The following is a 16,870-nucleotide window of genomic DNA, read 5'->3' on the forward strand; positions in this document are numbered from 1 at the left end:
AACCACCTTTTGCATCTTTCCAAGACCCATTTAGATAGGTAAGAGCTGCTAAAAATGGGACAGTTTTGGTGTTTTAGCTTTGGTCGCATCCTACCACGTGGGTAGCAAGAATAAATTCAGAAATACATGGGAGGAACTGAAATCTTAGGGTGGGGTTTATGTAATTGGGCAAACTGCCGCTGAAGTGCTGGTCTGCTCTCCCGCTCCTTGTTAGATTCCTCCTCCTTATCACCATTCTGCTATACGATTTCTTTTCTTACTGTCTTTTTTTCTTTTACTGGTTTCCCAACTTCGTATCCTCTTCAGCCTCAGCTTCTTTATCATCCCTTGTCACCAAGATCAGGCTTTTCCTGCTGTCCCCAAGATCCTGCGGGTATGGAGGCTGTAGCTGGCTATGAACGTGCTGGGATCATGCCCCGACCCTGCTGCGCTGCCAGGAAGGGGGCACGTCCTTCCGTTTGAAGGACAGCATCCACTGAAACCCTGGGTAGTCAGATACAAACTCTGCATTGATCTGCACCGTCATTAACGTTTTCTGTGTTTCAAACAACATACTCGGAGTTTTCAGAGCTGGACATGTTGCGTTTTGGTTTAGGATTTACAGTCTTCATGTCCTGTTTCTGAACGTGCCAACTACTTTAAAGAGACTGATGGGAGGCTTAGATGCTCAGCTGCGTGGAAAAAGAGACCGCTTTCATTCGTATGTCTGATTATGGACTTCGGAGTCCAAGTCTGAGCACCTGTGTTCTGACAAATTTGGTCTGTAGTTGTTCCCAGCTCAGTGAAATGACTTTTTGCTAACAAGGAGGGGCTTCATCCAAAGCCCTTGGCAACAGAATTTAACCACAAAGATGTATAATATTTTCTGACTGAGAGTTCTCGGCTTGGCAGATAGCTGTTTAGGAGTTTGTGAATTAATGTGGACTGTAGTGAGCCTGTGCATTAAGAGAGCTCTTGTGGCCAGTGTTTTTGTATGTAAACAGTTGTCAAAGACTCTGGGAAGGGAAGGTGGAAAGAACCTGCTTTTCTATGGCTTTAAATAAATGCAAGTCTACTTCAAAATGCAGTTATGGAAAAGTTCCATCTTGACGTTGTGTAAATACGGTTACAAATGTTGAATCTGCAAATAAATATTGTAATGAGAAGGGAAAAAAGTAAATGGGAAGCTTTGGTCTCTGCTCTCTTTTGTACCTATCTTAATCCAAAGTGACTTCTGGTATTTCAGGGGATCTGTTGTGAATTTGTGTGCGTATTTGAGAGCAGAAGTTGGCCTATTCTTCCAGTGGTGGAAGATAACTCTTGATCAAATTACTGCACAGTTTGGTCAGTCCAAAGGGGCTTTTACATTGTAGCTCTACAACAGACCTCCTTACACCTTGAGAAAGCTGCTTAACTGAGCAGCAAGTCTGCAATCTATAATTCAGATTTATTCCATAGATAGTAACTCGGCAAAATTCCCACTGACATTAGAAAATGTTGTAAAATAGAAGAAAGGTGGATTTTCAGTGAAAAGTCCTAATTTCTTCAATGATTCTACTAAGAAGACAGGCCGTACCTTTCATTTAGTATTAGACATGTTTGAACATCACATTTTCATGCAGGTACGTGAACTGTGATTTATTTTGAGTAACATTGTGTTGTTTTCCTAACAGATGAACGGGAGGCAGTTCAGAAGAAGACTTTCACAAAGTGGGTTAATTCCCACTTGGCACGCGTATCATGCAGAATTACAGATTTGTACACTGACCTTCGCGATGGAAGGATGCTCATCAAACTTCTGGAAGTTCTTTCAGGAGAGAGACTTGTAAGTGTTTATTAATATTCATTGTGGGTTTCTTCTTTTGATTTGGGCTGTTTTTTTGGTGAATCCTTGGCTCAAATGAAGTACAGCAAAACTGAGTACTGAGGGTTCAGCACTGCAAATGTCTTTTTACGTATTAAAGAAAAAAGTAGTAGTCTATTGCTTCAGCTGGATCCAGACATCATTAAAATATCTTCCTATTGGTTTCGGTAGGAATCAAAGGAAGTCTCCTTCAAAGGTTCCTTGCTGGTGAGATGCTGAGTGCTTCCAGCAGCATACTCCCTGCTCCTGAATCTGACAGGCACAGAGCACTAAATGTTCTCCAGCCCCTTAGACCGTCTCGGTAACGGTGAATTAGATGTGCTGAGAAACGTTCCCGGGCACTATGGCCAGCTGGCCCGTTTCTGTGCTAGTAAACACAGCCGCCGGATGCAGGTGGCTGCGTGCAGGCTGCCTGCCGGCCCGAGGCCTGGGACATCCCTTCTCCCTTCCCTGGAGCGTGCTGGGGGGTTGTGGAGGACAGCTGGCTGGAGAGGGCCAAGTCCAGCCTGGGAAGCATTGCAGCAGTTTTAGCCGTGGTGTTAATTGCACCCCACTGCTCAGGAATGTTCCTGGGTGTGCTTGGTTTTACTAGGATAGATAGGGCTTGGATTTTCTTTGGTTAGAGGAATATCTAAAATGAATTTAAATAAACGGGGCAAATTCTTTCTTTGGGTATGCTGAGAGAGCCCCCTTGGTACCAGCACAAGGGAGTGGTGAGTAAGAAAATCCCTCTAGTGAAAAATGCTGCTGCGTGACAGGAAAACTGGGTGTCAGGGGATGGCTGGGTATCAGTTGTTCCTTCAGTTCCTTAAATGATGGCTATGCTCTTAACTACCTAATTTAAAGCAATCTTTTCAAAGAAATACAGGTCTTTAGCTAAGACCTAAGGCTACATGAGGATGCGACTGTGTAATCGCTTGTCATCAAGCACACCTATTAATGGAAGCTCCATGGCTTAAGACTGGTTAAGGAATTGAACATATGGCCCACAGTGTCTGTACAGTAAGGCAAGAGAGGGAGCTTTCTAAATGCATCTGTGAGGGTAAGGAAACTCGGACGTGCATAGAAGTACCCGCTGTGGATGAAGGCATTGTGTGGGTGGAGGTAACTAATCTCAATGTTTGTCAACTACGGTTTGCTCAAAACATGTTTCTCTCTATGCCAAATCATTTACTTCAGTGAGGTATTAGGTTTGATGTGTTCGCTGCAGGTAGCAGATGTTACTCATACAGGAGTAACTGAGACCAACATGCCCCATTATTCGAGGATTCAGACAGCAACCGTGCCACTTCTGTTTAAATCTTCGCATCTGCCTGCCAAGGTTTGACTTTCAGTGTCAAATAGCAGCGGTGAAGCTCAGACCGGTCGTGTGACTCTTGCTGCGTGATTCATTCACATTTTTCAGTCCAGGTTTTGAAAAATGCAAACAGAGCTTACGCAGCTGCTGGGGTGGGGAGGGTGCAGGAGCCACCCGGTGAGAATGCTGGATCTGCACTTGCATCATCGTTTGGTATCGCATTGGCAGCTGCCTGCACCACCACAAATTCCTTTTGTAGCTTCGTTATCTCAGGATGGAGGACAGCAGTCTCTGTTTGAACAGTACATTCCACCACACCTTCCTCTGCAAACAAGAATACAGATAATGCAATGCGCTAAACCTTGAGACAATTACACACACCAGAAATATTCTAGGAGGATCGGCACGTAGTATCCACTTGCTGATGTTCTCCAGCCTTTTGGAATTTATTTTAGCTGGTATTGGTTAGGTTCTGACATCTCCATGACACGCAAGCAGAAATCTAAAGGCAGTACCTTATGCAGAAAGCTTAAAATCAAGACAAGAAACATCAAATGGTAAAGAAAGCGATAATCAAATGCAGAAACTAGCCTAGATAATTATTTTAATATGGTGTGTTTACTGAAGCGGTAGAACAAACAGGAATTGTTTTCTCGCTTTTGAAACTGGGATTCAGATTCTGGAGCTGGAGCCATATGCCTGTGGAGCAGAGTCTGGGATTTAGGATACTAGTCAGGGAAGCAGGACTGCTTGTAAGGCCTCCAGCCTCATCTGCACAAACCTTGCATCTTTCAAAAGCTGTTGTGATTTTTGATGATGAAAACCCAGAGTCCTGAAGGTGTGTTGGAGAAACTCAAAACGAGAGTGTCCAATAAGGGCAACATCTACACCTTCTTGTCTTTGCTCGGCTTGATTCCTAGTCCTAGTGTTTAGTCTAGACCTTACTGCATAAGGTCCTCTGTACAGCGCAGTATTTGGAAAGAAAGTGATAGCATGCAATAGTCTCACTGAGCAAGGCGGAAAAGAATCCAGCCAGTATGAGAAGACAGTTGTAATTTTGTTTGCACACACTGTTAACCGTCTTCTCCCAAACAGAAAAATAAAGCTGAGAATTGTTTTCAGCATAAAATTAAGCATTTAGCTCACTTTCTTCCATAACTATATAAAGGATTAGTAAATTCCTTACAATTCCTGGATGCTCAAAGGTCAAACTGTTTAAGCAGATTCTCTGTAGTGAGTTCTGTCACATTTTCTGTTGGAAAAGGGAACATTTTTGATGTGCGTGTGAAGACTCTGTGTTTAGATAAATACAATAAACGATGCATTCAGTGTGCTTTCTTTCCCTCTGGCTAATTCTGGATCTGTGCTAGCCCAGTGAAGGTGAAAGTTGTGTTTCGCTGTGTCTCATCTTGAGGCTGTGCAGGAGAGCGTGGCAAGCACAGCCACACCTTGTACAATCCGGACTCGGATGCCTCTTCCTCTGCTTGTCGCAGAACAGTAGGTTAAACCGTATGGCCTGCTGGTGCGGAGGGACAGAAAAATTGAACCTTCTGTTCTGGCCCAACTTTTTTTTTTGGCCAGGTGATGCTGTCGTTGTCATCTGTGCAGAAATTTGAAGTGTCTTCTCAGACCATTAATAAGTCATAGTTTGAACAGCCCTAGGTTACACTGCTAATAAACTGTTACAGTTCCAACGGGGAATTTCTGAGCCAGAAAGTGCACCTAGTGCTGGAGCACTAGAAAAACATGTCAGCCCGCTCCCCCTCCACAGGGAGCAGCGTCCTGTTCAGGTTTACTGTGTGCGCTCTGCTGCTTCACGTACAGTCATTGGGTTTGCGGGACAAAAAATCCTGCCAATAACGTGAAGGTTACATTTCTCGGATTCTTAATTGGAGAGTATGTCGTTGTACGGTGTGTGGGTGGGAGCAGGCAGTCTCAGGAACTAAATAAAACATCTATTGTGAATAACATTAACTGTCACCTTGGTGCTGTTGCTTCTGAGAGCAGAAAAAGAGCTTTTAAAACCATTCTCTGCTCAGTAACTCGAGGCATTAGAGGCAGTGCAGTTGCTGCTTAGGTAAGTGAGAAGGGCTGCGTTAAGGCAGGGGGGACAGAGTCAGGTCTGCTCCTGCTGCTTAGAAATGGCTGCTGTCGCAGTCCTTCCTGGGCTTTGGGAAGATCATCATAAAAGGGAGCACACCTTTTATGAGCTGATCTCAGGCTCTCAGGTGTGGCAGTGGGCTGGAGCTGGGCAGCTGCTGGGCGCAGCCTCGCCTCCGCCTTCCCCCGCAGCTGGGCGCTCCCTCTCCCGCCCTGGGAACAGCCTTCCTACCTGTATTTTGCAAGATTAAATTAAACCTGTGGTCCAGCTTACCGCGCTCCTGGGTGACTGATGGTACCAGCAAAAGGATGGATCCGGGATTGTCCCTGCTGATAGCGAGGGATCTCCAGTTGGTTTCAGCCAACCACGTAACCTCGCTCACGCTGTGGCTCTTCACCCTATACTGGCAGCATTTGGGGCGTATGGTATGTACATAGGGTGTACATGCAATTTGTGCCTCTTCGGAGGGACTTTCTTACCCAAAAGCAGTGTCAGGTTCCTGGAAATTTTCGCCCTTGCTAGGAGTTGTGGGTTGACTTTCTCTGCATCGTTACCCGGCCTCTGGAGGAGAACCACGCTAACTGAAAGCTGAAGTGAAACTAATGACCTCGGGGGTTTACATGTCCTGAAGGGCACCTTTCTAGCAAGCGTTTCATCTTTATGACACACTTACACAGGCTGCTGTTTCTGGGGACCGTAATATGGCTCCGGCTGAAACTCTTCCCCTTGAATGGCAGTCTGAGGTGAGGATTTTGCCTGAGCTATTTCCATGGCCAGTTAATGACGTTCACTGCAGAAAACAAGGAAATTATGTCAATTAGTAGTTTGGCTGAGTACCTTTGGTGACATCTCAGTGAGCACTGAACAGGCTATTCAGCTGTAATCCTTACCTGCAGAACAAAGTTGCTTTAATTTTATTCAGTTTTACAGCAGACTTCTACATGCTGTTAATATATCCATGGCTTTTTTCATTTGCACTGGGCCTTCATAAAATTGTGTTACGTTGGTGTGGCTGATTTTTTTTATTATTGTTTTTATTTTCTTTTCCTATGAAGAAATTGTTTGGAATAAATCTCTTCTGTTATTTTCATACTGAAACGTAGGATGCAAGAAAGCAATGACATCTCTTTCCTGAGGAGTTCTACTGAGTAGTTTACAGTCCAAATCTTTGGAGAGTGTGTATCTGTATTTACAGGTACTCTCTGGAGCATTCATCACCTATTCCCTCTATTGTGTGTGTATGCCAGTTACCAGTTTGTTTCGTATCTTTATATTTGCAGAATCTTCTTTTTAAGTGTGGAAGAATTTGTACTGGAGAAAAAAAGCATCTTGGGAAAATGTAACAGGTGTGGCATGAACCTAACAAAATAATTTATCTTCTAGCTAGTGAATGAGTACACTGGACAGAAAGAATGAAGGAAGAAAGCAGGCGAAATAGTTTGAAAGGCAGATGTGAAATGGGTGCCCCGTGTGTGCGGCTCAGGTCTAGGATGTTGCCATTTCCACCACGGGTTTGACACGTGCTACCATTATCCTTGTGTAAATGCGCTGTAAGATGCAAGGAGCGATTTTGTCCATTGAATTTGAAGAACAAATGCAGAATGTTGCTGGCTGGGAGTGCACAGCATGGTGACTCACCTGCCTGGATGGAAGAGTTAACAAGCACTTTTTTTTTTCCTTCCATCAACAGTAATACATGTTTTTCTTCTCCCTTTTACCTTCTAGCCTAAACCAACTAAGGGAAGGATGCGCATCCATTGCCTGGAGAACGTTGATAAAGCCCTCCAGTTCCTGAAAGAGCAAAGAGTGCACTTAGAAAACATGGGATCTCACGATATTGTGGATGGGAATCACAGGCTGACACTTGGCCTTATTTGGACCATTATCCTGAGATTCCAGGTAAAGATGTATACATACACCGATATACGCACGTTTGAGTTTTCCACACTTGTTGTAATATACTTCATCATGTTTTTTAAGAGTGGAGTGCTCCCAGGCCCTCTGAGATGATGGGAGTGAAAAGCGCTTAGCATCTGGCAGGACATGCTCCAGAGCTAAGGGGAGAGGATAGATTAGTCTTGAATGGTGCTGCTGATCTGTAGTGGCAGCCAGTGGGAGTTTCCTGTGTGGAGAGTCATATGGTTTTATTTCTAAATTACTAATAAATATGAAGTTCCAGTCATAGACCTGTACATTCTTGCAGACCTAGGGGGAAATGCTACCCTCAGCTGTTCTTCACCTCGGTGGTGATTATCGTTAACCTGGCTGACTTTGCACTGAAGCAGATTAAGGGTGCCCACAGGAATTGTTTTAGTGTCCCAGCTAAAGGCTGAGGTTTCTTGTTTTCCACCAAGTTGCATATTGGTCCTTGCCCTCAGTTAAAAAAGGCTGGAGAGACTTTTTGCGGAAAGGATGATAAATTTATATAATAAATACATAATTTATAATAAACAATAATATAGTAATAAATATTCAACAAATTTAACATTCTCTTAATTTTGGTGTTGCTCAGTGTTTTCCTAATATGAAAGCGTCTGCCTAACTTTCAGTGACAGCAGTGGAACTTCGCTGAAGCGACAATACTCTTTAAAAAGCAGTGAACTATATCCATAAAATCAGATATATTTGTCCATATGAAGTAAAAAGTGTTTTCCTTTTTTTTCCGCCTTTTTTTCTTTTTCCTCTTTTTAAAAACTGGATAACAGCCTAGAATCTGGAATATATAGTTGTGATGCTGCTAAGGGCAAACATTGTTTCCTCTAAGCTTGAAGTTCCGAAGTTGTTTGCTCCTATGAAACTCCTGGTTAGCTTTTGCCTGTGGATCCCCTTATGAGGACCCCTACTTGCTGCACCCCGTCTGCTCCACCTCGCAGGGTGAAACCATAATGCTCTATAGGGCAGGGTTTGCCGTGACAGTTGGAAATAAATTTTCTCATGAAGTTTAAACTGTTTTGTCGATGGACTAAACAAAGAGTAATCCTTCAGTAAAACAAGGGCAAATGAAGCCTTCTTTTGACATGAGCGCTCTTAAATGAGGAAAAGCATTCACCTACTTCCACCCTGCCTGTCATTGTAGATTTCCTTTGTTACTTATATTCTGATATAATTCCTTTCATCTTTTTGAAAAAGGCAAACAATGTGTTTTCTCAGAGAAATTTTTAAAACTTCTATGTTAATTTTAGATCCAAGATATCAGTGTTGAAACTGAGGACAACAAGGAGAAGAAATCTGCTAAAGATGCTTTGCTTTTGTGGTGCCAGATGAAGACAGCTGGGTGAGTGTGGATTAAGTGATTATCTCTAAAGCTCTTACAGCATTTTGAGTTTTCACTGAAATAATTTTAAATGGGCAAACACATATCTCTCCTTAAGAGGATTCAACCAAGAGAAGTGAACTGATGTTTACAAGTCTGAAAATTCTCAATTTATTATATTAGTGCTGTGTGATAAACATACCAATCTGCTAATCCATGAATTTATAGTAATCTTTTTCACCCTATTGTGAAGAAATAACGATGCTTCAGATGTTTGCCACCAACTTTTCCCTCTTTCCATATATATGGAAATATTTCCAAAATGTCTTTCTCTGACAGTAACCTTCTTGCATAATTAAATATCCATTTGTAGAGATTCAGTATGTTTCCTCCATGAATCTTGGATGTCCCTGTGATGACTTGGGGCACTTCAGCATTATTCTAGTGGTACTTCATCTTCTCCTTCCAAGAACTCTTATGAAAGTGGTTTGTGAGCAGCCTGAAATTTTTGGAGACTTGCAGAATACCCACATCACCAACAAATTAATTTTGCATCTGTGTACCCATGGGGCACAAAGGTGGCTATCGTATGTGCTTTGTTTAAAAGACAGACAGTGACTAGGGTCAGTCCTTGAAGATGCCCTGGGACAGCAGACAATTTCAAGGAAAACTTAATGTATCGCTGCTCCTGTGACACCTGCAGCCATCAGGTTTTACTCCTCTCTGTTCCTCCATCTGTTCCTGCTCTTGAACTTGATATTTTGAATACCTGAAAATAATTCTTCGCCAGCAGCTAAATCAGGAGCAGGCCTTAGACTTGCAGGGATTTGAAACCTCACAGGCTGCAGGTTGGGCAGCAAGTTACAAAGTCATAGCTTCAAGTGATTACTTCGAAGTTCATTTAGAGCCTTTCTCTGGAATGCATATCAATTCTGCAGGGTTTACAAGAGTAAATGAGGTGCCCTTACCTCTAGCCTCAGCCTCTGATTAGAGAACAGTCATGATGATAGATTGTCCATCGTGGGATGGTAATATCCCACCCTTAGGTTTAAAATAAATGTGTCACTCCTGCAACCAGCTTTTGCTGACAGTGTGCAGAGCTGCAGTAGGGATGCTGTATTGACTGCGCTCTCTTTGTTTTTTGTTCTGTCAGTTACCCCAATGTCAACATTCACAACTTTACAACGAGCTGGAGGGATGGGATGGCTTTCAATGCACTAATACATAAGCACAGGTATGTGTGGGTAAATGTCTTTATGGATTTTGAAAGCTTGGACTGTTGCAGCGTGCACTGGGTTTTGCAGTTACCTTGCAGCTTGATTTTAAAATCTGTGGAGAGGAGAAAGTTAAGAATTGCTGAGTTTTACAGCAACTTGCCTTGCTTTAGAGCTTTACAGCTCTTGCAGTCACTGTGAGCTCATCTGGGCAACAGCTTCTCACATGACAAGTCAAAACAGGTTGCGTTTGGTTTTGGTTTCAAGAGAATAAATGATGCACGTGATTGTTTTGGTTTGTGACTGACCAGGTGGGAAGAAAAGTTTTTGTACCTCATTGAGTAACCGATCATCGGGTCTGGTCGCCTAGAATTGGGGGGCGGGAGGGGAACACGACACACAAGAGCAGCCTGGGGTGGAGAGAAATCCCTGTGCAGGGATGGCAGAATCTGGGGCTAGACTTTGAGATGGCTGGGGATGCTGCTCATTAGCACGCTCAAGTGAAGTTATTGGGACTGCTTGCACACTTAGATGGACGTGAGGAGAGACTGCGTGACCACAGCTTTGCTCCTTTCTTTTCCAGGTCACCTTTATCCCTGGTACACTATTTTCCATTTTTTGCCATGGGCTAGGTTCTGCCATGTCACATGCTAGGCATTGCCTCAGTCCTTTAATACTGCCGTTGAAACGCACAGGGCTACTGGGCAAGCAAAACCTTGGCAGCTTAAGGGCCAGGTTTTCTGAGGATTGCAGATTTTAGTTCATTTGTTCGTTTGAGGGTGGCTGCACTGTGCTTTGGGAAATCTAAAGAATTTTCCATCCTGTCTAGGCCTGATCTGATTGATTTTGACAAGCTGAAGAAATCAAATGCACACTACAATCTGCAGAATGCTTTTAACCTTGCAGAGCAACACCTTGGTCTTACTAAGCTCCTGGACCCCGAGGGTAAGAATTCCTGAAGTTTCAGCACTTCACGGCTCTTTGTGGGCTCTTTTCTCCCACCCTTCCTTGTTGCAGGGCACAGCTTTGTGATAGCTTTTTGTGTTAAAGGGAAGCTGGATGCTGCTGGCTCATCTGGTGATACAACCAGAGAGGGAAGGAGAGAACACAAGATGTCTCCTGCAGAGGACTGAGCAGCGGTAGCACAAGAGCCCTTAATCCTGTGTTTATTTTCCCCATCTGACCACGGGACTGGCCATGTATACATAAAATCATTCCAGTTAGAGGCATCCTTCTGATCTGCTCTGAGAAACACTTTCTGTGAGCTGGAAGATGAGTGATGTGGATTTCAGCAAATAGTTAGCAGCTTCTTTCACAGACTGTCAGTGAGTTTTAGCCTGTGCTTTCACGAAAGCGTACATCCTCATGCGTATTGCAAGGCGTGCTCGCAATGCTAGGACAAGCAACTTTCTTGTCACAGGGCAAATAGAGGCTATGTTTGGGCGAGTTTCTTCTTGCTTATTTTCCAGTGCCTCAGAATTGCAGGAAAGGAAATAATTTGTTTTCCACCTGTATCTTTCAGAAGATTTGCCTGGACAGACATACAATTAGGTTTGAATTCCTCTCTCTAAATACTGATATAGCATCGAAGTTCTCAATTAACAGTAGTTCTGTCAACTCACACAAACACTAGAGAAGTTATTCGGCTATGCAAAAGCTGTGGCAAAGTCTGGAGCCTGACTCCAAAGGCCCTAGCCCACAGACACGTGCTTTAACCACAGTCCACACCAAGACAAAGAGATAAAGGAGCACTTTGCGTTGACAGAGTTCAAAACGGTACACCACCAAGTAATTCAGAACCAGTCCAAAGCTGCTGAATTTGTTTCCAATTAGGACATAAATCTTAGGAGCTGAACTGCCACTGAACCCATCTCTCTGATTCTTAAATGCGTCCTTGTTGCATTATTAGCTTTGTTGTTTTAACCCATGCACCCTCAGTATGCTAAGACAACTCTTGTTTGGTTTGCAGATATCAGTGTTGATCATCCTGATGAAAAGTCAATCATCACCTATGTGGTGACATATTACCACTACTTCTCCAAGATGAAAGCTTTAGCTGTTGAAGGAAAACGTATTGGAAAGGTTTGCAAGTTCAAATTGTAAATTGTTATAAAGCACTTCAAATAATTGATTTTTTTTGTTTTCCTCTTGGGTGTTAGTTTTATAAGAGTCCACTGTATGGTAGTTTTTAGTTTTGCTTTTGAATGTGTTTTGAATGTTAAATATTCCCATATGACTGGGAGGAGTAGTTAATTTCCAGCTGACTCGTATTAGAAAACATCTGGCCGGTGTTTTATTTTTGCTTGTTAATTTGGCATCATTGCTGCTTTTCCTTTCTCATTAACTGCTCCTCACCTTCTGGGTTCTCTGTCTCTTCTGGAGCCCAGAAAAGTCCCTCATTTAAAAACTGTGCAGTCATTCTCTGCCCTTTGGCGAAATTGCCCCCATCTTTACAGCTGGCAGACTGAACATGAATCCTTTTGTCAGTCTCAGCTCTGCCCCTCTATTGCTGTGGGATCATGGGAATTCGCTGCTGAAAAATGCAAAGCCCTCGTTCCTCGGAGATCCCAGCCCCTGTGGCGCTCAGGAGTCAGTGGTCTGATTCATAAGTCAAGTCTCTCAACAGTTTCTTTTATGTAGCTTGTTGGATTTAAATAACTGAAGAGCACTGCCCTTGTTATTCATGTTGTGTTGTGCTGCTTGTTGCAGGTGCTTGACAATGCCATTGAAACGGAGAAAATGATTGAAAAATACGAATCGCTGGCCTCCGACCTTCTTGAGTGGATTGAGCAAACCATTATCATCCTCAACAATCGCAAATTTGCAAACTCGCTAGTTGGTGTGCAACAGCAGCTACAGGCATTCAACACTTACCGCACAGTAGAGAAACCACCCAAGTAATTTTAATCTTAAAGCTTAAAACAACAGTGGTCTTATTTTGTTTAGTCAGTCATTGATTTTTTTAAAAACAAACACATCCAAGTAATTTTAATCTTGGCTTAAGAATTTATTTTCCTGACAAACCCAGATATCATATTTCTGATTGACAGTCATTATTATTACTCGGGGCTTGTTTGCTTTATGCTCTTCAATGTGCAGATAATAACAACAACAACAACAACAATAAAAAATGTGTCACCTGCGGGATCTCAGAGACCTGGAAGCTGTCGCTTCACTGAGATGCCTGCCTTATAATATGAGTGGTAACAGCATGCCATGTTAGTATAGTAATATCACCAGTCATGCTTGCTAGCAGTGTATAATACCAAAAGAATCTTACTGCTTATCCAAAATCAAGAGGAAGTGTGTCTGGCTTTCTAAAACATAGCTATGCTTACTAGAACTGATATATCCAGAACTGTGCAGCTTATTTCTGGAAAGTTTCTTCTAGCATTATGATATCAGATCTATTTATTATTTTTGTCTAATAATACAAATTCTAATGGATAATAATCACAATCCAAAACATTACAGCCTATCCAGACATCTTCTAAAATTGCAGTCTGTTCCCTAGTACCTATGCAGTTTGTTTATTTCCCAGGCGTACAAGTCAGGAAAAACAGTGGGAAGAGTTTATTGACTGCAGTGGGCTTTAAATAAAACTTCCATTTCTTGAGTTGATAGAGTAAACTAGGGCAACGCACGTAGTAGAATAAAAAAAATGCAGTCTTCTGACCCCCAAGGGGCTTTAAATCTAAACACACAGACAACTGAACTCTGTGAAGTTTCTTTTGCTGTTTGACCCAACTGGTTCCAGGAGATGTGTGGGCTATTTCAATTGCTTCCAGCTTTTACACAAGATGACGGTGTTTATCTGAATGCTCTGTTCATAATGTCAATATTTTAAGGAAGTGCTTTATAATACCTTAGTAGCAATGAAAGCTTTATTTTAACTCAATTCTTCTGCAAAATTTTGTTTAGATTTACAGAAAAAGGAAACCTAGAAGTGCTGCTTTTTACCATCCAAAGCAAAATGAGAGCCAACAATCAGAAAGTATACATGCCAAGGGAGGGCAAACTCATCTCTGACATTAACAAGGTAAAGTGAGCCAGCTCCTCCTGTGCGACTCAGGATTTTGTTGTTTTCCTTTCAGTATACTGGGAAGATACGTTTGCTATCTCCAGCCTTGATGTGGGGAACCATAAGGGATGGGAGGGGTGGGGTGACCTTTTCTTACAGCTCGGGCTCACTAATCTGAACCGAGTCCCTGGATGTCCTCAGTATGTGTAAGGTCTGCACTGGAAAAATGCTCAGTCATTCTGTGCAGTTGGTTGTGGATATAGTAGCCCTGCCTTGCTCCTCTGGGGTCCTGGCTATTAGACTTAATCAACAGAAAGTAGCAACAATACCAAGGTATTGCAGCCCTCCCCATTTGCCCCGCTGCCCGCAGTGTGGGAGTGAAGGAAGCGCCATGACCAATCTTGTGGGTTCCCCCTCAGGGTTTATGCAGCTATTTTTTATGCTGGTGCAGCTGGCAGAACAGCAGCAGAGCTGACAAGCTCTCTCAAGGATAACAAACAACTTAAAACTGTGAGCTTTCCTCGTTTGTGTTTGATCATGCTTGGCATTCCCAGAGCAGCTGTTGTGGGTGTCTGTGACCTCGGTCTGCATCCTAGAGAGCCGTAAACTGCGCAGCTCTCCTGTTTGCATTAAGCCCCTGTGCCTGTGAATGCCTAAAATACTTGGGTTTCAGGCAGTTTCACATCTGTTAGGCTTTAGAAGAATCTAGGGTAGTTTGTGTTTAATTGTGGGTATTTTTGTTGTTTGTAAGAAGATCTGAAAGGTGATTAGCTGGCTTTCAGTATGCTTCTAAGACTTTTTATTTTTGTAATATTAATGTCATGCATGTGAGTAACTTTTGGCTTTGAGGGGAAAAAAGGACTTGTATGCACCAAAAGTAACTGAATTCTGCAGTTGTTTTCTTTTCCAAAGTGGATGTAATAAAGAACAACAATTGTATGTTGATTTTAGAGGTGAGAGGGCATGAATCTCTAATTCTCATTTCCTAAAGGAGGAAGATAGAATCCACTTATTTGGGAACAGTGCTCAGAAGACTTTTTTTTTTTTAAAAACAAATACTCTCTTACACATCCAAGACAGGTGGTTTGCTTAGGCTTTATTGGAGGCAAAACACAAACGAACTCGAGAAAATGCATCTGAGATAAACAAGTCCTATACCCCTTGCTCAGAAAATGAATGAATGAATTGAGAAAAAATTTTAAGTCATGCGCTTGTATTAGCAGACAAGGTGTAAGGCCAGCCAATACAAACTAGATTTATTGGCATATAAATAAATAAGCCGGTTTTGTGAAACTTGGCTGTTGTGACTTCAGTCCTGATTTCATGCAAAGAAGATGTGATTTATCATAATCTTATAAGAATGTGTGTTTAGAAGACCCATGTTTTTTCTCCACGTCTTCAGGCCTGGGAAAGACTGGAAAAAGCTGAACATGAAAGAGAACTGGCACTGCGAAATGAGCTCATCAGACAGGAGAAACTGGAACAACTTGCACGCAGATTTGATCGCAAGGCAGCTATGAGAGAAACTTGGCTGAGTGAAAATCAACGTCTCGTTTCTCAGGTGCTGCTTCAGAAATTGTCTGTGTGACTAAAATGATTCCCATGAGTAATTATAGGACACAGTTCTTGCAAAGACAATATTTCCTCCCCTATGCCTCATATTTTACTGAATCTATGTATATTTATATTTGTTGTATGTGTATGCAAATCTATATTTAGTGTATAGTGTATGTACTGTATGTCCTATCTTTAATGCATTTGGGATATTCCTTCCTTGACTCTGTACTCAGGAGATATTGATGTGGAAATACCTACCCACGGTCAAGATTTTCTTTATCTGAATAGTTTGATCAATTCGGTAGAATTAGTCCAGGAATTAATTTTATTTTTTAATATTAGAGATGACTTTAAAAAAATCGAAACCCCCAGCTTAATCCTGATGGCCACCATGATTCTTCCCCCAAAGGTAGTAAATGATATCTCTGATTTTATCAGTGGTTCTCTGATTATCAGAGGTATCTCTGATTTTATTAAAGAAGACTTTTCAGAGCATTTTGAGATCCCAGATTTGCTAAAAAGTGTATTCTGCACAATCAGAAATCATGTTATGAGCAGTAGGGCTTTTCTCCTCAGCAGCCTTTACTGAAGAAGCTCTCTGTCTTTACAGGATAATTTTGGCTTTGACCTTCCAGCAGTAGAGGCCGCAACAAAAAAGCATGAGGCCATTGAAACAGACATTGCAGCATACGAAGAACGAGTCCAGGCCGTGGTTGCGGTTGCGAAGGAGCTGGAGACTGAAAATTACCATGATATCAAACGCATTACTGCGAGAAAGGACAACGTTATACGCCTATGGGAGTATCTCCTGGAGCTGCTCAGGGCACGGAGACAGCGGCTGGAGATGAATCTTGGTCTGCAAAAGATTTTCCAGGAAATGCTGTACATTATGGACTGGATGGATGAGATGAAGGTAGGTGTTAGCCATTTGCGAACATAGGCCAAATATTCTGGAGAGGTGTAGATGTCTTTTTTTGTAAGTTTTTAAGATTCATTGTGCCCGTCTGGTTTAATAGACAAATGCAGAAGATCCACATTCAAGAGCAGTGAACAAATTCCTTATACCTCATGATGATTTTTTGAAAATGAAGGTTAAAAACAAGTAACGAAAAAGAACAAGTTCGCTCCTATAAAAAGCTACTTTTCAGCTTCATGCCTTTCATGGCTTTGGTCCCAGTGCTTGGGTAAGGATGACGATTTTGGTGAAAGGGAATTAAATAATCTCTCTTCATCACAATTTACATGGGGAACAAGTCACCTCTTCACCTCTCTGCTTTAAAAAGCATGAATTTCTTCCTGTCTGTTCTCCTGGGATCTGGGAAGGGAAAGGACCATGACTTCGTTCTTGTCCATCAGCCAGCAGAACTTGGAAGCTGTTGGAGGAAAGATGGATGTGTTAGCTCAGTGGCAGCTCACAGTACCTGGACTGAGTGCTTTTCATTGGTCCTGCCGAGCTAACTTAGCTTCTCATCATCCTAGACTTAAAACTGCATTAAAAAGCAGTCAAGTTCTTCATGGTTGCCAGTGATTTTAAAAATACTGGCTCAAATTCATATCAGCCATGTCTCTACACATTTGAAATAG

The 16,870-nt window shown here is 42.4% G+C and overlaps 1 protein-coding gene across 1 annotated transcript in view; it reads left to right on the forward strand.

The window, feature by feature from the left end:
• Window positions 1-16,870, forward strand: part of SPTBN1 (spectrin, beta, non-erythrocytic 1) — a 68,108-nt gene that overhangs the window by 21,251 nt on the left and 29,987 nt on the right. Inside the window, exons 2-11 of the mRNA XM_009579112.1 lie at window positions 1,653-1,804; window positions 6,967-7,140; window positions 8,424-8,515; window positions 9,648-9,728; window positions 10,538-10,653; window positions 11,678-11,790; window positions 12,418-12,605; window positions 13,630-13,747; window positions 15,132-15,290; window positions 15,897-16,199. Coding sequence (XP_009577407.1) covers window positions 1,653-1,804; window positions 6,967-7,140; window positions 8,424-8,515; window positions 9,648-9,728; window positions 10,538-10,653; window positions 11,678-11,790; window positions 12,418-12,605; window positions 13,630-13,747; window positions 15,132-15,290; window positions 15,897-16,199 — 1,496 coding nt within the window. The remainder of the gene's footprint in view (window positions 1-1,652; window positions 1,805-6,966; window positions 7,141-8,423; window positions 8,516-9,647; window positions 9,729-10,537; window positions 10,654-11,677; window positions 11,791-12,417; window positions 12,606-13,629; window positions 13,748-15,131; window positions 15,291-15,896; window positions 16,200-16,870) is intronic.

Source organism: Fulmarus glacialis, unplaced genomic scaffold (assembly GCF_000690835.1).
Source record: "Fulmarus glacialis isolate BGI_N327 unplaced genomic scaffold, ASM69083v1 scaffold2066, whole genome shotgun sequence".
Classification (NCBI taxonomy): Eukaryota; Metazoa; Chordata; class Aves; order Procellariiformes; family Procellariidae; genus Fulmarus; species Fulmarus glacialis.